General features: G+C 57.5%; 2 protein-coding genes across 5 annotated transcripts in view; both read left to right on the top strand.

Moving 5' to 3' along the window:
• Positions 1 to 21,433, top strand: part of LOC102741686 (tenascin-X-like) — a 42,873-nt gene that overhangs the window by 13,224 nt on the left and 8,216 nt on the right. The window contains exons 5-16 of one of the 4 annotated variants that reach the window (XM_081827911.1): positions 3,936 to 4,092; positions 4,260 to 4,523; positions 5,337 to 6,086; positions 7,222 to 7,590; positions 8,612 to 8,905; positions 10,629 to 10,919; positions 11,275 to 11,580; positions 13,164 to 13,496; positions 16,369 to 16,671; positions 17,837 to 18,136; positions 19,353 to 19,640; positions 19,902 to 20,218. In XM_081827911.1, coding sequence (XP_081684037.1) covers positions 3,936 to 4,092; positions 4,260 to 4,523; positions 5,337 to 6,086; positions 7,222 to 7,590; positions 8,612 to 8,905; positions 10,629 to 10,919; positions 11,275 to 11,580; positions 13,164 to 13,496; positions 16,369 to 16,671; positions 17,837 to 18,136; positions 19,353 to 19,640; positions 19,902 to 20,218 — 3,972 coding nt within the window. Of the gene's footprint in view, positions 1 to 3,935; positions 4,093 to 4,259; positions 4,524 to 5,336; positions 6,087 to 7,221; positions 7,591 to 8,611; positions 8,906 to 10,628; positions 10,920 to 11,274; positions 11,581 to 13,163; positions 13,497 to 16,368; positions 16,672 to 17,836; positions 18,137 to 19,352; positions 19,641 to 19,901; positions 20,219 to 21,433 lie in introns of those variants that run through there. The other 3 variants (XM_081827907.1, XM_081827909.1, XM_081827910.1) reach the window with 3 other exon arrangements.
• On the top strand, positions 20,833 to 21,432 carry LOC145722883 (tenascin-X-like; the record flags this gene model as incomplete). The annotated part of the gene is made up of 2 exons (XM_081827502.1): positions 20,833 to 21,076; positions 21,206 to 21,432. Coding segments are annotated over exons 1-2 (471 nt in total), but the record flags the coding sequence as incomplete, so codon positions are not given.

Genomic DNA, 21,433 nt, shown 5'->3' with positions numbered 1-21,433 from the left:
AGAGAGAGACACAGCGAGAGAGGGAACACAAGCAGGGGGAGAGGGAGAGGGAGAAGCAGGCTTCCCGCTGAGCAGGGAGCCCGATGCGGGGCTCGATCCCAGGACCCTGGGATCATGACCTGGGCCGAAGGCAGACGCTTAACGACTGAGCCACCCAGGCGCCCCGATCATGTTTGTTTTTAAAGTAACTTTTATTATAAAAGTCATGTTGGCTCAGTATAGAAACTTTAGAAAATGTAAACAAGGAAAAGAGAAAGAAGGAAAAAAGATGACATTCAACTATATACACTTTTTTAGCCTAAATATAGGCCTTTGCATGTGGCTCTGTTCAGTGTTATCTTTTTTGGTTTGGGCCAAGCTGTCTAGGCTGCTGCAATAATTTGAGTCTGTGAACTGGTTCTCCCGCCTCCGTGTCATCAGTGCGCTGCAAAGCATTCTTTCTGTTTCCTCCCAACTCGCCCTTAAAATATTTGGGGCACCCGAAGGACAAAACCTTGTGGCCTCTCACTAGAGACCCCCTTTTATGCAGATTGGGCTTTTATGATGTTTGGCCTCCCAGCTCCAAACCATTTGACATTTCTACTGTCTAACTCATGTCTTCCTGCATCTTCGTGCAAGCACCCTGGGTGAATAGGCCATTTACCCTAATCTCCAAAACTCTGGAAAAATAAATAAGTCCCAGGGCCTAAACCCTAGGAGGGCTCTAGAACAGAAGGGACAGCTCAGAGGTGCTGGCTGCCATCCCCACCCTAATTGGCCTGGTCATTCTAAGTCTTCTTATTAGAGCCCCAAGACCAGACCCCTACCAGGCTCTGTCTCTCCTCACTGGCTGGGGGAAGCAGAGGCAGAAATTCCTACTTTGCAGCACAACCCATATAGCTTGGGTTTTTTCCTTCTGTTTAAAAGAAAAAAAAATTGTTTTTTGTTATAAAAATAATTTAATCACAAGACAGGAATTTGGCAACTAGAGAAAAAAACAAATAATTCTTGGCTGCTTCGCACTAAAACAAGCACTGTTAACATTTTTAAGTGTTTCTCCCACTCTCTTCTTCTGTGTGTATGTTATTGACATAGTTCTGATCTTGAGAGGATGGGACTTTTAAAAGGAACTTCCCTAAGAACTTCAGGGAAAGAAGAATTAAAATAAACACTTGAGATAGAAAGAGCTTGCAAGGCAGCGTGGTCCTCTGCTCTTAGTAAATATGAGCCCATCTTTGGGTGTTTTCAAGATGTGGGTCTTCCCAGCTGAAGCTCTAGGCTTCCTCCCTCACCAGGGGCCAGGTGGGGTCGAGCTGGCCTGTACCCGGCTCAGCTCATCTCTGGGTATGAGCCTCTGTCACATTCTGGGTTCTCTTTGAACCCGGGTGTGGAAAAGGCTCCTGTAAAATTGGTCCCCGGACACCTCTCTTGGACTGCACATTAGCCTGTGCTACTGGCCCTCCAACTGCTTTCTAAGCTTTCCGTGGCTGCGCCCCTGCCCTGGCCAGCGCTCTCTGTCCATCCCTGCTTGGCACAGAGTATACCGGTAGCTGGCTGGCCTCTGGCACTGCCATCTTCTTAGAAGCCTATCTCCCCCTTACCCCCTTCCCTTTTCCAGAAGCACTTCTGTCTCAAAGCCCAGCCCTCTGCTGTTCCTGGCAAAGGGACACACCTAGTCACTGGAATGATCCTCAGAACATGGAAGAGGAACATTCCTCCTTCTCCCTGTATACGTGGCATTGCTACTCTGACTCAGTGGTTCTCAAACCGTATTCCCTGGACCTGCAGCATGAGCATCACCTGGAAGCTTGTTACACAGGCAGACTGTCAGACTCCAGCCCCAGATCTACTGAATTAGGAACTCTGCAGCTGGAGTCCAGTAACCTGAGCTATAACAAGCCCTCCAGGGGATTCTGTTGTACCCCAAGCCTGATGACCACTAACTCAAGGAATGTTGTTATTTTGCAAAAGGCTGGTTCCTCTCTGGATATGAGAGGAAGCAAGAAGTAACTGAGGGAGGTGAGCCCTTGAAGAGGAGGAGGGTCAGGCACTCTTTGTCCGGGCGTATTCTGCAGCCTAGAACCTGAGCTATGCCATGTTTTCACTGGGACACAAGACCTCGTGGCCTTAGAAAAGTTTGTGTTTGGGTCTGGTCTGAAAGGGGGAGGTTGGGGAGGTAAGCTCCAGGGCCCAACCAAGATGGCGCCCCCCGCCCCCACCCCGGCCGGAACCATGAGGTTGGTATGGAGAACAGGGTTAGAAACTCGCCAAGGACAATCAGTGAAGCAGCCGAGCAATCAGCAAGGGGTGCCAGCATCGGCCTAGAGAGCCTGTCTCAGACCAGACAGATGAGAGATGTGGGACTTTGAGGGGACTGTTCCCAAATGGGTCTTAGGAGGGAGTAAGAGGTGTCTAAAAGGCTCACGTAGGTGGTCTGAAGGGAGAAGGGGAACTCAAGATGGGCTTGTCTCACTAGAAGGACCAGACGTCATCAGGGAGCACCCAAGGGGTATGTGGGGGGGGTGGGGGGAGTTGGGGAGGTGTGTATGTGTGTCGGATTGGGTTGGGGGGATTAGGGAAAGAGAAAGTTCTGGCAAGAATGAAGACTTCACAGGCCTTCAGCTGAGGCCCACCCAAGGGCTCCTAGGCTGGAGTATCCTCGGGCGGGGTGAGTAGGAGAGGAAGAGAGGGCCTGTGTGCCCAGGAACACTTTTTGGCCAACAAAACTCTGACAAAGCTTTATTTCATCCTCAACCCAGAAATCTCCACGTGGCCTCTCATCTGGTTTTATACTTTGGTATTTACTGTGTTGATTTCCCCACAATTTTCTTGGTTTAGGAGAGTACCTTTTGAAATTTCCAATCCTATTTGGCTGAATGGAGGTGTCCCCACCACAGCCAACATAGCTAAGCAGAACAGAGCGTCCTTATTATCTGTCCTAGCTAGACAGGCCAGTGAAATTCGGGGCAGTTAGACTGCTCACAGATGTCCATTCCTCCTGTTTCCCCAGTGGCCGGCCCTCCAAGGAGACCCTGCCGAGGCTGGCATATTTCCTGTGGGGTCACCACGGATAATCATAATACCTTCAATGTGTACTTGGAGGGAAGTTGTTTGCTCGCAGGCACGTATGGCACAGAGATTTGGGTAGGGATCCAATCCACCTTAAGATGTGGCCATACATTTAGCTACTAGAACATGAGCTGAGGACAGGAGACATATCTTTCATCATGCCCAGCATGATGCCAGGTACGAAACTGGGAAACATCTTTGTGAAGCTTAGAGCAGATAGGCTTTGTTTTTGAGGGGCCTACAGCCGTGCTCGGGAGACAAGAAGAGTGCCTAAAGGGAAACGTCAAGACAAGGGTCACAGCCACATTACCCAGCCAGGGGCAGGTGTCTGTGGGGAGGCTTAGGCTGGGGCAGATGCTGTAAGGAGGAAGTGAGACTGGGAAGGTGCGTCCCTCAGTTACTTCATCTCTTATGACAGGAGTGAGCTTGGGAGGCGGGGTAGGCAGGGTTGCCTGGGGAAAGCCAGAGGGAGGATCCTGCCGTGTGCTGGGTAGATTCTGACAGATAGCTGATGAACCAGCTAAAAAGGTAGTTCCTGTGAGAGGGGGCTGTGAGGTCACACTACCTGGGGGGTTGGAATCCCTGCCCCATTCTTGGTGTTGGTGACCTTGTGCCTCGGTTTCTTCATCTGTCCAATGGGAATAACACGACCTCCCTCCTAAGGTTCTTTTGAGGATTAAGTGAGTTCATTTATGTAAGTTGCCTTGACCGGCGTCTGGTACAGACTAAACCTCTTAGATTACCAGCCATACCCTCCAGCCGTACTCCAAGCTCTACACAGTTCCATGTGGACAGTGCCTGGAACTGGAGAAAGAAGAGATAAGGGAGACTGAGCAGCAGGGGTGAGAGCACCAGCCCTGATCCACTTGGTGCTCTCTTTCTTGCAGACAGAGGGGGTGAGCCCCCCATTCACAGCACGGGTACCCAGCTCTGCCTCAGCCTATGACCAGAGAGGACTGGCGCCTGGGCAGGAGTACCAGGTCACGGTCCGCGCCCTTCGAGGGACTAGCTGGGGCCCTTCTGCCTCCAAGACCATCACCACCAGTGAGAGCTGGGGCTGTGGGCAGGGTCCTGGTTGGAGAGCTGGATTTGAGGGGGGTGGCTGGGAAGGCAGAAGTGAGGGGTGGGGTGGGGACAAAGCTCTTAGAGGGAAAGCTGGTGACTGAAGGACCAGACTCCCACCTGATCCCTCTTCTCTCTAACCTGGCTAGTGATCGATGGCCCACAAGACCTCCGAGTGGCGGCTGTGACACCAACCACACTGGAGCTCAGCTGGCTGCGACCCCAGGCTGAGGTGGACCAGTTCGTGGTGTCCTATGTCAGCGCCGGCAACCAGAGGGTGCGGCTGGAGGTGCCCTCTGAGGCGGACAGGACGGTGCTGACCGACCTGATGCCAGGCGTGGAATATGTAGTGACCGTCACGGCAGAGCGGGGCCGGGCAGTAAGCTACCCGGCTTCTGTCAGGGCCAACACAGGTATGGCTGGCCAGGGCTTAGCGAAGGGCCCGGTTTCTTTGTGTAGCAGCCCCTTCCTTGGGAGCCCATGTCTAGGGTTCCCAGGCTCCTCTGAATGCACCTTGGCAGGGTGTGTGGTAAAGCACCTGCTGGGGCCTTGCTGTGCAATGGTGGCCCTGGGAAGACAGGGCCCTGGGGGGCTGGAGTCCTGGGGGAAGCCTGCAGGTTGGAACACGGGAGGAGCTGCCCCCTGGAGAGAGGGGGTAAATAGGAGAGGCTGTCTGACCCACCCAGATGGGGCGGTGCTTGGAACAGGCACGGAGACAGCCCTGTGCTCACAGCCAGTGGTCAGCCCTGGTAGGGAGTGGAATTAGGCAGATCAGACATCCGCAGTCCTGTGTGTAGATTGGGGTTTGGGGGAGTCAAGTCTCAGAGCAGTGATTTTCCACTAATCCTCAAGGTCTCTTAACAGATGGATATTTATTTTCTTTTCCTGTGACAGAGGAACGCCCACCTCGCAGTAGCTCACATTCTCTCCTCCCACTCCCCTTTCTCTCCTTCAGACACAGGGCCCCACCTGCTGGCTTCTCTCTCCTTTCTAGGGTTCCAACAGTGGCGGGCTTGGAGGGCGAGCGGGGAGGGGCTCCTGGGACACTGACTCCTTTCTCTGGTTCTCTTTCCAGGTGGGGCTGGGGCACGGGCAAGAGGCCTCTGGCTCCCGCGGGAGGGACGGAGGGAGGGGCTGCCGTGGGGAGGAGCGCAGGGGCGCGGCGGAGGGGCGGGAGGCTGCCACTGACCTGCTCTCCCCCTTCCCCCCTTTTTTGCCCCCGGCAGCACCAGGCCACTACAGTTACCCGGAGGTGCGCCCCCCAGCCCCACCCCCCCAGCCCCGTCCCCGGCCGACTCCGGCCCCGCGGCCCCCGCGCCCCGCGCGCCCGGCTCGGCCCTCGCGGCCCGCGGAGGAGGGGGAGGAGGAGCCTCAGCCTGGGCCTAGCCTGCCGCAGCCCCCTCGGCGGGCGTGGGGCAACCTGACGGGCGAGCTGGGCCGCTTCCGCGGCACCGTGCAAGACCTGGAGCGCCACCTGAGGGCTCATGGCTACCCCCTGCGGGCCAACCAGACCTACGCGTCGGTGGCGCGCAACATCCACGAATACTTGCAGCGGCGCCGGGCGGCTGCCGCCCCCGTCGGCTCCCCCGCCCCGTCGCCCCGTAGCCCCCACCCCACCGCCAGCCCCGACCCCGGCACCTGGAAGCGGGACTCCAACCAGGGCATCCACGGCCTCTCGCCCGAAGGCGTCGACCGGGTGGCCGCGCCCCGCCACCCCAAGCCCGAGGTGCTGGGCAGTTCCGCCGACGGCGCACTACTCGTGTCCCTTGACGGGCTCCGCGGCCACTTCGAGCGCGTGGTGCTGCGCTGGCGGCCCCAGCCGCCGGCAGAGGGCCCCGGCGAGGAGCTGACCGTGCCCGGCACCACGCGCACCGTCAGCCTACCTGACCTCAGGCCCGGCACCACCTACCACGTGGAGGTCCACGGGGTGCGGGCAGGGCAGACCTCCAAGTCCTACGCCTTCATCACCACCACAGGTAGCATGGGCTGGGGTCGCGGGACCACCCATCCCCTGCCCAGCCTCGCCTGCCGCTGGAGTCCGCATCCGAGAGTTCCGCCCACCGCCTCACTGCTCAGCCCACCACCCCACCCCCGCCACACCCCTCGGCCTTCAAGCACTACCCGGTCCAGCCTCCAGGGGACCCCACCGCAAAGCATGGCCTCCGGTGTCCCTAGAAGCCATCTCCACCCCAGGGGCCTCAGGGATACTAAGGGCTGAGGAGAACCGGTGTTTAGGGTTCCCCGGACACTTTGCCAGGATTGCCGTCCTGGGCAACGGAAGGGGCATTTGGGGGGAGGAGGCGGGTCTACAAAAACTCACTGGAGCAGTGTGAGTGGGGCAGCCGAGTGACACCGTCACTTCCGCACTCTGACTCACTGCGGTGAGGGTGGCTGAAGGCTGTGGTCAGTGGTTACTCTTTTCCACAATTTGGCCTTGACCTCAAAGGGACACATCAGAACTGTGTGGGGGTGGCCTTGAAGCCATCAGGCAGCTTGTGTCTGTGAGAGATGAAACCACTTCATGCTTGTCTCTTCCACAGGAGTGATGCTGGGCTCGGGGGAGGGGGCTCTCTGGCTGCCCTGGGGAGGGCTGTGAACCTGTTCTTTCCCCCCTAGGACCCAGATGCCACCTGAGCTGGATGTACCCACACACACACCCTCTCTCTTCCCTCTCTCTTCACTACCCACTCTTTCCTCGCATCTGCCTTCCCTAACAGCACCTCTCCCCCTTTCTTCCAGGCTTCTCACCGTGGCACTAATGGAAGCCACGATCACCACGGGGTGGGGGGTGGGGGGGGAGGGATGTGCTTAGGGAGGGCGGTGGCAGTCTGTGGGGGGTTGGAGGTTATAGGAGCCTTGTGAGGGGAGGGATGGCCGCATTTCTTTTAGTTATTGCCCGCAGGCCTGTCTGTTCAGAAATGTGGTGGGCAGGGGTGCTGGGAGGACTGGGCAGACCGTTGGGAGGATGTGGTGGCCCAGGGAGCAGACTCAGGAGCAGGGAGGGAGGGTCTGTAGGCTCTTCGAGGCTAGAAGGCAGAACCTGGGGGCTGGGATTTCCTTTCTTGCTCTCATTCTCGACTCTCCTGTTTTTCTCACCCTGCCCTTTCCCAGGGTCCTCTCCCTCAGGCCTCTTGGGGGCCACTGATGAGCCTCCTCCCTCAGGCCCTTCCACAACTCAAGGGGCCCGGGCCCCCGAACTGCAGCAGCGCCCCCAGGAGCTGGGAGAGTTGAGGGTGTTGGGCAGAGACAAGACAGGGAAGCTCCGCGTCGCTTGGACAGCTCAGCCCGACACGTTTGCCCACTTCCAGCTGCGCCTTCGGGTGCCTGAGGGGCCGGGAGCGCACGAGGAACTCCTGCCAGGGGACGTCCGCCAGGCTCTGGTGCCCTCACCCCCTCCTGGAGCCCCCTATGAGCTGTCACTCCGCGGGGTCCCCCCGGAGGGCGTGCCCTCTGCCCCTCTCATCTACCAAGGCATTATGGGTATATCCTGCACTGCTCAGCTCAGTGTCCTGAGGATGGGGGAGGGGCTGGGCCATCCGGGCTTCAGAGGTGGGGTGGGGATGGAAGGGCTGGGCCAGTGTTTGGGTTGCAGTGGTTAGAGCAAACGAGAGAGAAGGTTGGAGTAGAAGGTTCGGAGGAAAGAGGAATGGAGGGAGTCTTAGAACAATGAAGGGGAAAAGAGGATGGGAGGAGAAAAGTCAGAGGGTGGGGCAGGGAGTCAGAAAGAGAGTCTGTAGGCTTCTGGCTTTCCACCAGCAGCTTTCTTTGCCCTGTGTCCTCCCCAATTCCTGGTCACTCATAGATCTCTGCGGGTAGGCGTGGCAAGGCCTCTAGCCCTGAGGGTACTGGCCCTTAGCCCCCTCTTCCCCTTCTCTTCCCCGTAGCCCCACCATCCCCTCACTGGGCAGGCTAGGACGGTGGCCCCCCCACCCTGGGAGGCTGGCCGCAGTGGACAGCGCTGCATGGTCCTACCACCCCGTTTCTGCTGGGGATGGAGGTTCCTTAGCATAGGGAGCTTCAGAGATGGGTGAGGTTGGTGGAACCCGTGAAGCACTCACTTTCCCTCCCGGTCCCTCCTTATGGGACTCGGGTAGCTGCTCTGCCGGCCACTCCAGGTCAGGCTCAGCGCTAGGAGAGCAGGTAGCGAGGGAGAGAAAAGTCCAAGTGGGTGGAGGAGTCTTCAGCTGCTCCAGAGCAGCAGTGAGGAGGTTCTGACTCAGGAAGAGCCGGGGGGGGGACCTGAAACTCCCCCAAAGCTCTTGATGTGGAGAGGGACTGGGCTGTTTGCGAGGCGTGGGGAAGCCAGCAAAAGGGAAGGGCTAAAGCTCTCACCGCAGAACAAAGAGGGCTGCTCACAGAGGCCTGGGAGGGGAGGAAGGGGAGGCTTTGAGCAACGGAGCTGTCCAGGAAGGAGGGACCCAGTGGGCTGAGGAGAGGGAAGGAGACCAGAGACGAGGCAATGGTTGAGTCCACCTGCTTTACTTTTGCCCCCACATTCCAGACAAGGATGGGGTGAAGCTTGGGAAGCCCTTGGCCCCACCACACCTGGGCCAGCTGATAGTCACTGACATGACGTCCAACTCCCTGCTCCTGCACTGGACGGTCCCCGAGGGTGAATTCGACTCCTTCGTAATCCAGTACAAGGACAGGGATGGGCCCCAGGTGGTACCTGTGGAAGGATCCCAGCGCTCAGCCCTCATCACCAACCTGGACCTTGGCCGCAAGTACAAATTCCTGCTATATGGGCTCCTGGGCAAGAAGAGGCATGGCCCCCTGGTGGCTGAAGCCAAGATCCGTGAGTGAGAACAGTCACACCGACCCCTACCCCTGCCCCCTGCATGGTCTTGAAGGAGGTCCTCCCAGTGCTTTGGGAACTCCAGGAAGGCTTCCTGGAGGCATTGGGGCCTGAGATGAATCCTGAAGGGAAAATAGTGGTGGGTCAGGCAGAGAGGTTGGGGAGGGCAGTGCAGACAGAGGGAGCCATGGAGAGTGAGGCAGGAGCGAGTGTGGCCCTGGAGGAGAATCTGTCTGTTTCCTCTGGATGGAGAGCAGGGCACCTGGGGAGCTGAGGGGACTGGGCTTGTGTGTGTCTGACTAAGGAGCTTGGAGCTCATGTGAGGGTTGTAAGTGGGAATGACATGATTTGATACTTATCTCACATAACACTGGGGCTGCTGCAGAGTGTAGCTGGAGAAGTGAGTTAAGAGCCAGCAAGCAATGATGCTAGCCTGCCTGGGATGGAGGCAGTGAGGCTGGATGTGGCAGGTGAAGGACAATGAGGAGGCCCAGGCGCTCCCCTGTTTCTAGAGCAGACAGTCCCGTGCCCTGAGGCAAGGAAGAGCGGAGGTGAGGACCAAGCACAGCTTGGGACACTTAGATAAACCTCTGTGGAGCATTTGTTAACAAGATTTTCTCAGTGTATCAGCACACTTACTGGCTACAGCAGCCCCGTGAGGCGCGCCCGTTTATAGATGAGGAGAGTCCGGGCACGGAGATGGGGAGGGCACTTAAGCAGAAAATGGCGGGGTCACGGGGTGATCACTGCTGCCCTCCCAGGTCTGGAGAGCAGAGAGAAGGCCTGAAGAGGGGACCTGGGAGACAGGAGCTGGGGTGAGGGTGTGGGGGGAACAGAGACGCTGGCCAACACTCAGGGCATGGGCAGAGGAAGAGGAGCATGCAGGGTAGCCTGAGGGGGTGACTCACGGAGAGGGGGCAGCGAGGGAGAGTGGTGTCCTGGATGCCAAAATGAAGGGCGCGGTCAGACATGTCAGATTCCGTACGAGTGAGTCCACAGGACTTAACAGTGGCGAGGTCACTGCTGGCCCGGTTGAGAGCTGCCAGTGGAGGGTGGAGCTCGATCGAGAAGGTGATGGACGTGAGGACATGGCTACAACCAGTGTAGACGGCTCTTTCTGGAATCTGGGCTGGGACTAGAGAGCAAGGAGGGTGGGTAGAGGATGGAGGGAGCTAGTGGCCAAGGGGAGGAGCTCCTGCAAATGCCAGGGGGCACAGTGGTGGGGAGTGAAGTGTTGGTGGTACAGGGTGGGAGAGAAGGAGGTGGGGCCCCCGAGCACAGGTGTGGGAGGCTCTCCTGCATTCAAAAGTTCCAAAGATGGTGCTTCCCTCTCTTGGAGGAGAAGCGAGCTCGTAGTTAGGTCTGGAAGCAGTAGAGATTGCCCTGGGAGACTTCCCTGGCTGTGGAGACACAGAAAGAGATGGCTGGGCTCCCTTCTCTCCGAAGCGCCTCACTAGGCTGCAGAGTCAGGGCCACACTAGTCCATACGGTGCTTCTGCGCCCTGTAGAAGGCACCCTTCCTTAGGTGAGCATAGCTCTGTGCCAGGGCACACAGTTTGGCAAGCAGAGGGTGGCTGCATTTCAGTCCCTCAGTGCTCCCTCAGCCATGCGCCTTTGTGCAGTGAACAGCCTGCACAACCTCACACAACATCCCTATGTGGGAGATGGAGCCCCCCTCTTCCTTTGACCTGTGTTCCTCCTTTCTCTCTACCTCTCCTCCCAGTGCCTCAGAGTGATCCCAGCCCAGCGACTCCACCCCGCCTCGGAAAGCTGTGGGTGACAGATCCCACCCCAGACTCACTGCACCTCTCCTGGACTGTCCCTGAGGGCCAGTTTGACTCCTTTGTAGTCCAATATAGGAACGGGGAAGGACAGCCCCAAGCGATGCCCGTGGAAGGGCCCGAGCGCTCGATCATTGTCTCCTCGCTGGAGCCTAACCACGAGTACAGATTCACTCTGTTCGGGATTGCCAACAAGAAGCGGCATGGGCCCCTCACAGCCGATGGCACCACTGGTGAGTGGCAACCACCTAAGCCCCCATGTGACCCTTCCCAGCCTTCCCCACACTTGCCCTCAGCTGGGAACCGGGGGGGCCTCCCAGTGTGATGGCTGACTCCGAGTCCTGGCCCCGCTCCCAGGCTGAGGGAGAGCCAGCCTCCCCCATCCTGCTAGGGCCCTTCCATCCCATTCAGCTGCTCCCCAAGGCCCAGAAGATGTGTCATACCCTGGCTGGGCCAGACTTCCCAGGAGGTCAGCACTCCTAATTGATGCTAACTGAATAGTGACCCCCGGGTATGATGGCCCATCCAAACCCTGAACCCCAATCTGAGGCTGCCAGTACAGCCCTCACTGGATCCTCTTATTTACAGCCTCAGAGCAGACAGCGGAGTCCCTCCACCCAGAGGCCACAGTGCAGCCCCTGCTGGGGAAGCTGTGGGTGACTCAGGCAAACCCAGACTCCCTGCGCCTGTCCTGGACCGTGACCCAGGGCTCCTTCGACTCCTTCGTGGTCCAGTACAAGGATGCGCAGGGCCAGCCCCAGGCGGTGCCCATCAGGGGGGATGAGAACGAGGTCACCATCCCGGGCCTGGAATCCCACCGGAAGTATAAGATGAACCTCTATGGGCTTCATGGCAGGCAGCGTGTGGGACCTGTGTCCGTGGTGGCCACCACCGGTGAGTCAAGGCCTCCCAGACCTCCCTCTGAGTAGGACCTGGCCCAGGGGCTCCTTCAGACCTCCCTCCACCTTTTCCTTCCGGGCTCCAGTCCTGTCAAGCCTCTACCCTCTACTTCCCCACATCCCAGGACCTCTCATCCAGCCACCAGCCCCTGGCCTTTTTCTCAGCCCTGCTTCTCCATCTCCAAGAACAAGTCCATTTTCCCCATTCCAAACATCTGGAACACCTCCACCCAGGGCTGTCCTCCCCACAGATATCCTCAGCCACTGTGTTCCTTCCCCTACCACAGCCTGGCTGAGGCTGCAGTCATTTCCGGCTTCCGCCACCAGCTGCCCGCACCCTCCCACCGTTGCTGCTCGGCTCAGAGTCCACAGATCCAAGGCACAAGAGTCCCTCCTTTCCCTCAGCTTCTTTCTGGCATGAAAAGGCCTCATCCCGGACCCCCAAATCCCTGACTCCCACCAACTGGGAGCAGGGCAAAGGGCCCCATTTCATTCCTCCCACCGCCCCTCATTCCTCCACCTGTCCAGGCTCCCTCTGGTCAGCACCATTTCTGTGGTTGTGTAGCCTCCTGGTTGGGAGCACAGGCTGTGGATCCAACTGCCTGGATTTTAAGCCTAGCTCTGCAATTTACTACCTGTGGGACTTTGTGTAAATTACTGAACCTCTGAACCTCAGCTTCCTCATCTGTCAAATGAGGATAATGGTACCTGCTTCAGAGCCATTAGCATTAAATCAGTCAGTGTACAAACATACATGCTTAGAACAGTGCCTGGCGCATCAGAACCACTGTTCAGGAGCGAGCTGCTATTTCTCCCTGACTCTCTCCCTTCCCGGTATCCTTTTCTTGTCCTCATCTCCCTACCTTGCCCACCCTTGCATGCTCCGTCTCAGTCTCCTGTCCCCTGAGTAGTACTCCAGTAGTACCCCCAGGGAGTGGGTCACAGAAGCCAGTCTCCCTTCTCCACGGAGCCTCAGCAAAGACCGAGTTGCCAGACGGTGGATAGGTGTTCCCGGGGCTGTGATTCTAGATGCAGCCAGGGAAGAGCGTAGCCTTTCCCAGCCCCTCCACCCCCACATCTTTCTCCACTCTTGTCTGAAGAGGAAGGAGGGGCCGGGCTGCCCAGGGAGGCCTTAGCCAGGGCACATTCTGTCTGGTGCCCTGCTAAGTGGGGTGGGGGCCACTGAGAAACCCTGGGGAGGTGCTGGAGCTGAAAGGGAGGAAGGCAAACTGGAAGAGGCCTTACTGCCCCCTCGATTTCTAGAGGTCAGCCCTGTCTGTGGACAGGTAGAAAATTCCTCAGAACTTCCTCTCTTCCCACCTCAGCTCCTTTCTCAGACATGAGGGGAGACCCCGCCCCCGACAGAAGACACCAATACGGTCCTGCCAGCAGTACCTGACAGGGGCCAGGGGCCTGTCTCAGCTCTCTCCCACGAGTTACTGAACGGCTAATACAAAGACTCCCCGAACCCCAAAGACTGCAGCCTGAGAACTTTATTTGCTGAATGTACTTTATTGTCGTAATTAACCAACAAAGCAAGACACACCGCAAGCCTGTATCTCCCATGTCTTCTCTCAGCCCCCCAGGACCTTGTGGAGGAGACGCCCAGCCCCACAGAACCCAGCACGGAGGCCCCGGAGCCCCCCGAGGAGCCCGTCCTGGGGGAGCTGACGGTCACAGGATCCTCCCCAGACTCGCTGAGCCTCTCCTGGACCGTCCCCCAGGGCCACTTCGACTCCTTCACTGTCCAGTACAAGGACGGGGACGGGCGGCCCCAGGTGGTGCGTGTCAGAGGTGACGAGAGTGAGGTCACCATCGGGGGCCTGGAGCCGGGGCGCAAGTACAAGATGCACCTGTACGGCCTGCACAGGGGACAGCGCGACGGCCCTGTGTCCACCGTGGGCATGACCGGTGAGTGGGGGCGGGGACCTACTTCCTTTTCCTCCCACCGGTGGCCCCCAGCTTCCCCGTGGCCATGGCTCTCCCTTCTGTAGTGGTAGCATGAGGCCCCCCACTGCTTGGGGGAGACCCAGAAAATACAGTTCACTGGGGACCGGGCTATAACCAGCTTTGTGACCTTGAGCAATTTTAAACTTTCTGTGCCTCTGTTTCCTCAGGCATAAAAGGAGGATAGTAACAGCCATCCCGCAGAACTGTAGTGAGGATTAAATGAGTTAACAGACATGGAGCACTAAGAAAGGGTCTGGCACAGAGGGCACATGCTGTCAGCATTGCCATAGGATGATTATAATTGTCCTTAGTCTGGAGTCTGCTCTGCCCCCATTTGGCTGGTTCCTCAGCTGGGGCTCAGCTGATCAGAAGTGCATGAGACATCAGCCTCTTCATCAGTGTAGCTGGAAAGTTTCTTTACCGCTCATCCAGTGAGTGACTTTATAGCAAAGAGGGACATCCGTTCCATCCCCTCTCTTGGGCCCAGGTATGGGGCCATCTGGCACCACAAAGGACCCAGCCCGGGGATCTCCTCTCCAGAGCCTCAGCATCAGGGGCCAGAACCGAGACAGGCCTCTGGGACTTGGGACTCTCCTGCTGACCTGCCCAGCTTGGTCACAGCAAGGGGCGTCTCTTTTCCTTTGCTCAAAGACACACCTTTTACTATAAGGGGAAAGATTAAAAACTTAAAAGCAGAGATACAGGTTTTCAGAGCATGGTTCCTGTACTTCCACAAAGCCCAACCTCATGACTGGCTTAGTTTCCAGAACCTTCTACTCCTAATTTCTTTTTGTTCCTCCATTAGTACTGAGAGTAGGGAGAGGAGAAAGCCACCCCGAGTTACTGTCCTGCGGGCCTGAAGTAGCAGGGTGGAGGCTCGTGCCAAGCCCGCACATGCTGCCAAGGTTTCTCTTAGGGTGCCCCTCCATCTGCTCTCTGTCCCAGGCAGCCACACTGGGCTCTGTGAGGTCCTGTCCCTGGTCCCCAGGGAGGAATGGACTGTGTTGGGCACAGACTGAGGCAGTGCAGTAACGGAAAATGGAGTTGAGCATTTGACAGACTGAGTTCTGTTTGTGGCTTCTCTGGTTCTCAGCTTCAGGATGGAGCATGGTGTTCATTGTCAGAGCAGGCAGGTGATGGGCAGCTGGAGCCCGCTGAGCTGCCCCAGGGGCTGTGCCCAGCCCGCGGCACGTGCTCTCCCATTGCCAAGGGAAGAGGTGGATACAGCCAGTGAGAAACATTTCTAGAGTAGAGAAAGATAATGTCAAATGCAGCATGCGCAGTGCCATGTTCGGGGGTAGTGATAACTCCACGTTTTCCAGTTAAATCAAGCCCCAGCAATGAGGCTTGTTGGATGGTGAGGGACAGTTTCTCTTCCTCATGGGAAGAAGTGCAGAGAGGGCGGAAGTGAGCAGGAAGTGGGTGAGACAAGAGCGAGCAAAGCTAGAAGGAGCATGGGACACTGCTCGTAGACATTTGATGACATGGCGGCCTCTCCTAGCCCCCCTCAGCCGCCTTCATCCCTGCCCTCCCCTCAGACTCAGGTCTGTCTTTCTGAGGCCTCCCAAACAGGGTTTCATCTGTCTAGCCTGGTCTTATGCTCCCGCAGAAGCCAGAGAAAACAGCTCTTGGGAGCCACACCCACCCAGCCACCTCCGCCACTGTCTTACTTCTTGGGACCACCTTCCAAGTTTGGTCCCTACTGAGGAGTGCCCCCCAGACTTAGCTGAGTTGGGGGGTGGGGCCCACTGGAGCCCGAGCTGGGACTTTCCCAGCCCAGTCATGCAGACCACTCATTAATTGAACGACCGTTTGTGGGGGCACCGCTGTGTGCTGGGCGCCGGGGACACAGCAGCGAGCAAGGCAAAGCCCCTCCCCAGGGAGCACACGTTCTAGCAGACCGCACAAATCTGTCTGTGGGACCGTCTCTAATAACAATGAGACCTGGAGAAAAGCAAAGTCCAGCAGGTGAGACAGTGAATGGGTGGGAAGGACGTGGGAAAGGGCCTCTCTGAGGGAAGACCTGAGGAGGGACAGGACAAGGCACATGTGCCTTTGGGAAGAATATCCGGGCAGAGGAAAGTGCCCTGACCCTCTGTGCACAAGCCAGGAATGTCTGGAGTGGGGGGAGCTATGTGGGAGATGATCCTGTGGGACCTCAGAGGCCCCTGTAAGAACCTGGCTTTTGCCCTGAGTGAGATGGAAGTCCTTGTGGGAGCAGGCTCTGACTAATGTGTTCACGGTGGATCGGAGCGGGTGGGGAGGACAGGGAGGATTTAGGAGACCCATGTAGTCCAGGGAGACGGGTGGTACCTGGAGATGGCGCCAGTGGAGTGGAGTTAGCAAGGTGGGGTCAGCTTCTGAAGGTCGTGCCAACAGTCCTTACTCATGGGCTAGATGTAGGGTGTGAGGGGACTCGGGGACGACACCCAGGGTGAAGTGGTGGCTTTACTGAGGTGGGGAGGCCGTGACGGAGCAGGCGTGGGGGGAGTCCCTGAGCTCGGTTTTGAACTTCATGAGTTTGAGCCACAGACCAGGCACCCAAGGAAGATGCCAGGCAAGCACGAGTCTGCGGGTCCTGGAGGAGGGGACCATTGACCTACAGATGGACGTTCAGCCACTCTCCCAGGGTCTCAGTGACACCCATCCCCAACCCCAGCACAGCCCCCAGTCCTGGCGGGGACTTAGCGAGGGCTTGTGGCCAGACAGATGTTGCCAATCAGTGTAGTTTTACATCGGAACCACCTCGTGGGCACCACAAAAACAACAGACATAGTTACTAACAAGGGAAAGAGGGGCTTTTCCTAACGGCCTCCCACCATCTCTGTCTCAGCTCCACAACCAGAAGAGACTCCAGCCATAGAGCCGCCCCTAGAGCCACGCCTGGGAGAGCTGACAGTGACAGATGTGACCCCCAACTCCATGGGCCTTGCATGGACGGTCCCTGAGGGTGAATTCGACTCCTTTGTGGTCCAGTACAAAGACAGGGGCGGGCAGCCCCAGGTGGTCCCTGTGGAGGGCAGCCTCAGGGAGGTCACCATCCCCAGCCTGGAGCCTGCGTGCAAATACAAGATGAACTTCTACGGGCTACATGATGGGCAGCGCGTGGGCCCCCTCTCTGTGGTAGCTGTGACCGGTGAGTGAGCAGGGGTGAGGCAGTTCCCATCCCTGGTTACCCAGAATCCCCCCGTCCCACAAACCCCCTCAGGTCCTGCCTCGGTGGCCTCCATAAGTCCTTCCTGAGGTCACAGTCAAGGCAGTCTGTTCCCTGACCCCTTGACTTCTTCCCCAGGCTAGAATCTTCCCTGCCCTCCAGTTCCTCTCCATTCTGCCCTCTCCCTCAGGCAGGAATGTCTTGCCTCCATCTGACCTAAATCTGACTCTGTCTGTCTCCCCTGATTGTCCACAGCTGTTCCCCTCCTTTCTCTCAAAACCCTGCTGTGACTTGGCCACAGCCGCCACCTTCCCCTGATGTTCTTTTTTAGTTGGGCTTCAATGACACACATCCCTTGAATCTCTTAGAGATTCTTTAGTGCCTTGAGTGCTATAGCCTTCCTTTCTCCTGGAAGTGGCCCTTGCTCTTGGGTCCCTGGGGACAGGTTGCTGCCATTTTTCTGCCACAGTATCTGATGAAACCCACGGACCCCTCTCAGAGCAGGGCTTTAAAATCTATAACGTAAATGCATAGGGTTACAGAGGAAACCAATTTATTTGATATTCAATTATAAAAACATATTTTTTTAAGATTTTATTTATTTATTTGATGAAGAGAGACACAGTGAGAGAGGGAACACAAACAGGGGGAATGGGAGAGGGAGAAGCAGGCTTCCTGCGGAGCAGGGAGCCCTATGTGGGGCTTGATCCCAGGACCCTGGGGACCATGACCTGAGCCGAAGGCAGACGCTTAACGACTGAGCCACCCAGGCGTCCTATCAAAATATTTTTAATTCAAATTTATGATTTAGTAATACAGGAACTTGTTTATCAGTTCATTAAATAATGAGACTTAGGGGCATGTGTCATAACCTACACACATTCCGAAGTACGGATGAGGGTAAACGGTATTTTGGAGTCTGCGCAGCCATTCTAAGGTGACACGAAAATGGTCCCAGGTATGCTGGCACCGCGTGAGCACCCGAGGAAATCTACCTTTCAGTTAGAGGCAGGGAAAATACAGATGTGACTGTGTCTCATCTTATTTCAAGGTCCCCTTGAGGCCCTGGTTGCCCAGGAGCCCTTCAGGGTCAGGGGGTTCTCCTGCCCAAGATCTCAGCCATGTTCTATGTTTTCCTGGGTCCTAGCTCCCCTCCCCCCAGCCCCAGGCACAGAGTCCCCCGAGGAGCCACGGCTGGGGGAGCTGACAGTGGTGGACCTGAGCCTGGACTCCGTGACCCTCTCATGGACGGTTCCCGAGGGTGAATTCGACTCCTTCGTGGTCCAGTACAAGGACAGGGACGGGCAGCCCCGGGTGGTGCCTGTGGCCGCAGACCAGCGCGAGGTCACCGTGTCCGGCCTGGAGCCCAGCAGGAAGTACAGGTTCCTGCTCTACGGACTTCAGGGTGGGAAGAGACGCAGCCCAGTCTCTGTGGAGGCAAAGACAGGTGAGAGTCCCCCAGGCCCCCAGCAGCCTGCCCACCCTCTTCACACTGCTTAGTCTCTTTCCTTCTGCTGGTCTTCCCTGTGTCCACCTCTTCTGTTTCGTTTGAAAAGCCACACTGCCTGCCCCAGTTCAAGGCAAATGAGAACCAGGAAAGCAGGGCCAGGTCCTGGGTCTGTGCCCCCCGCTGACTTTTCCTCTCTTCTCATAATTTCCACTGCCATTGAATGGGGGAAGCCCCTTCGGGGCCCTTCCTGGAAGGTGGGACATGGGAGACTGGGGGTGCTGGGGGAGGGCGAAGGGAGTCAGGAGCCCTTTCTGCCGGCCTGGGCCTTGCAGCCCTCAGCCTTGTGCAGCCCTTACCTCCTGAGAGTTTTGCCATCACCCACTTTCTTATCCTACTGGCTCAGGCCCATTGGGTGCCCTCTCTGCCTCCCCTAGAGGGCCCTTTTCCTCCTGTGCCCTCTTCCCGGAGCCTCGGAAACTGGGAAGCAGAGGAGCCCAGGGCTGGCTGCCCAGCCAGGCCCGTTCGGGCCCAGCCCAGCTGTGCCCCTTTCCTGGCTTTCAGTCCAGGCCCTCCCCTGCCCCTGGGGGCTCCCTGATGCCAGAAAACTCTAGCAATAACAATGCTGTCAGCGTCCTCTCTGGCCAAGAAGGCAGCAGGCCAGCTCCTTCTCAAGCCTCAGGATGGCTCTGGGCAGACACCGGATCCTTTCTCCAAGTGAGCTCCCCTCCTCCTCCCCCCCACCAAGTAGGCAGCCCCCACTCCTCCCCCGGGCCCTGTGAGGGCCACCTCCATCATAACATCCCACTTTCTCCTCTGCTGTCTACACTCATCAGGGATCCTGGGCCCCCTCTGATGTCCCCAGGACCCTCAGATTTCCCTAAGGGCCAGAGAAATCACAAAGGGTAGGCTCCTTGGTAAAAGGAAATAAGCAAACCAAGCTACACCCTGATAGGAAAATAGTCTCTAATAGGTGGGAAGAGTCTTGATAGCAGTAGGAATAAGATAAGCAGGAAACTAGGGATTCTTTTTTCCCAGAGATGTCACATCGGCTAAGTGGAGGGAGGCATGGGCCATTTGGGATGGGAGGGTGATGGAAATATTTTGGGGAAACACTGATCATTTGGGCAGTCCTGGGTTTTTCCAATTCTAGTAGGAAGCAGTCAAAGAGTCATTCTGGAAAAAAATAAACACAAGAATCTTTCCTCTCTGTCAGCTGCCCAAGGTGACGCCAGCCTCGGGGCCCCACCCCGCCTTGGGGAGATGTGGGTGACAGATCCCACCCTGGACTCTCTGCGCCTCTCCTGGACAGTCTCTGAGGGCCACTTTGACTCCTTTGTGGTCCAGTTCAAGGACAAGGATGGGCCCCGGGTGGTGCCCGTGGAGGGCCACGAGCGCTCGGTCACCATCACCCCTCTGGACACTGGCCGCAAGTACAGATTCCTCCTTTATGGGCTCCTGGGCAAGAAGCGCCACGGCCCCCTCACTGCTGAAGGCACCACAGGTGAGAGCGTCCGTGCAGGGCCAGGCTCTGGTCCTGGAGCCCCCCGGGCACGGCAGCAGCACCCAGCCGGGCCGGGGAAGCAGGTGGCCACTTGTGCCGGCTGCCATCACGGTAGTTACTCTCCTCACGCAGTCCCATAGCACTGGCCCTGTAGGACTCAGCCGTGGCAAAGCCCTGTCCCCAGACCTCTCAGTCCTGCCCTTTGAGGTCACCCAGACTACCAGAAACAGCTCTGCTGCCCCCTCTCTGTCTCCCTCTCAGAGCCCTGGAGTGGTGTGGACGATGCTAGAACAAAGCACCCCCCAAAGCCCCATCTTGGGGAGGAGCTACAGGTGACCAGCGTGACACCAGACTCTGTGAGCCTCGCGTGGACGGTCCCTGAGGGCCAGTTTGACTCCTTCGTGGTCCAGTACAAAGACAGGGCCGGGCAGCCCCAGGTGGTCCCGGTGGAGGGCGGCCTCAGGGAGGTCAGCGTCTCGGGCCTGGACCCAGCCCGCAGGTACAAGCTGCTGCTGTACGGGCTGCACCAGGGCAAGCGCGTGGGCCCCGTCTCCGCCGTCGCCTTGACTGGTGAGTGAGGCTGTGGCCAGAACATGCCGCCCTCCTGCCGGCTGCGGCCCTGCTGCTCTGACCGAGCCAGGGGGGTTCTGAGCTTCCTACTTCCCTCCTTTAGGGGGGGGATAGCCTCATCGAGGCATAATTCACGGACAATTTTATGTGAACAATGAGTTTTGGTAAACCTGTAAGTCATGAGACCATTACCACAAATGAGACATAAAACATTTCCACTGACCCCACAACCCATTTCCCCATGCCCCTTTGCAGTCAATTCCCCCAATCCCAGCTTCTGTCGGCCACTAATTCCTTTCCTTACAGTTTTGCCTTTGTAAGCCTCTCACTTAACAGAATCCTACAATACGGACTCAGTGCTTGGTTTCTAACACTTACCATAATGCTTGGTTTGTAACCAATGCTTGGCTTCTAACACTTACTATAATGCCCCTCTTCCATAGTTGCTCCTTTTTATTACTGACCTCAAGCCTTCACCTCTTCCCCTCCTTCCCTCTCCTTGGAGAGCCTTGTGGAGACAGACCAATCACCCATCTCTACCTGTCTCTCTGAACCAGCCCCCAGGGTACATATCAAAGCCGAGGCCCCAAGTCCTCCAGGGCCTGAGCCCCACCTAGGGGAGATGACTGTGGAGGAAGCCACACCAGACACCTTGCATCTCTCCTGGACCAAGACTGAGGGCGATTTTGACTCCTTCGAGGTCCACTACACAGACCGAGATGGGCAACCCCAAGTAGTCAGGCTAGATGGTGACCGGAATGACGTCATCCTCTCTGGCCTGGAATCTGAGCACAGATACCTAGTGAACCTGTACGGTTTCCATGGCCAGCAGCGAGTGGGTCCTGTCCACATCGAGGCGCTGACAGGTGAGCGAGGAGAACTGCACCGTATCTGCTTCCTCCAGGTGGCTGTGAGAGCCAGAAGAGAGCAAATCCTTATGGTCACCCTGCCCCCCCGCCGCCTCAGGTCTTAGTCTCTCTCACATCTCTGTTCAGTCCCAAGGGAAGAGGAGGATGGACCTTCAGAGCCTCCCACCAAGCCCCGCCTGGGGGAGCTGACCGTGACCGACGCCACTCCCGACTCCCTGCACCTCTCCTGGACTGTCCCCGAGGGCCAGTTTGACCACTTCCTGGTCCAGTACAAGAACGGGGACGGGCAGCCCAAGGCAGTGCGCGTACCGGGCTATGAGGATGCGGTCACCGTCTCAGGCCTGCAGCCAGACC

This window comes from Leptonychotes weddellii, chromosome 8 (genome assembly GCF_054177405.1).
Source record: "Leptonychotes weddellii isolate Sample4059 chromosome 8, ASM5417740v2, whole genome shotgun sequence".
Lineage (NCBI taxonomy): Eukaryota > Metazoa > Chordata > Mammalia > Carnivora > Phocidae > Leptonychotes > Leptonychotes weddellii.
The sequence above is the reverse complement of the archived record's forward strand: the minus strand, read 5'-3'. Positions and strand labels throughout refer to the sequence as shown.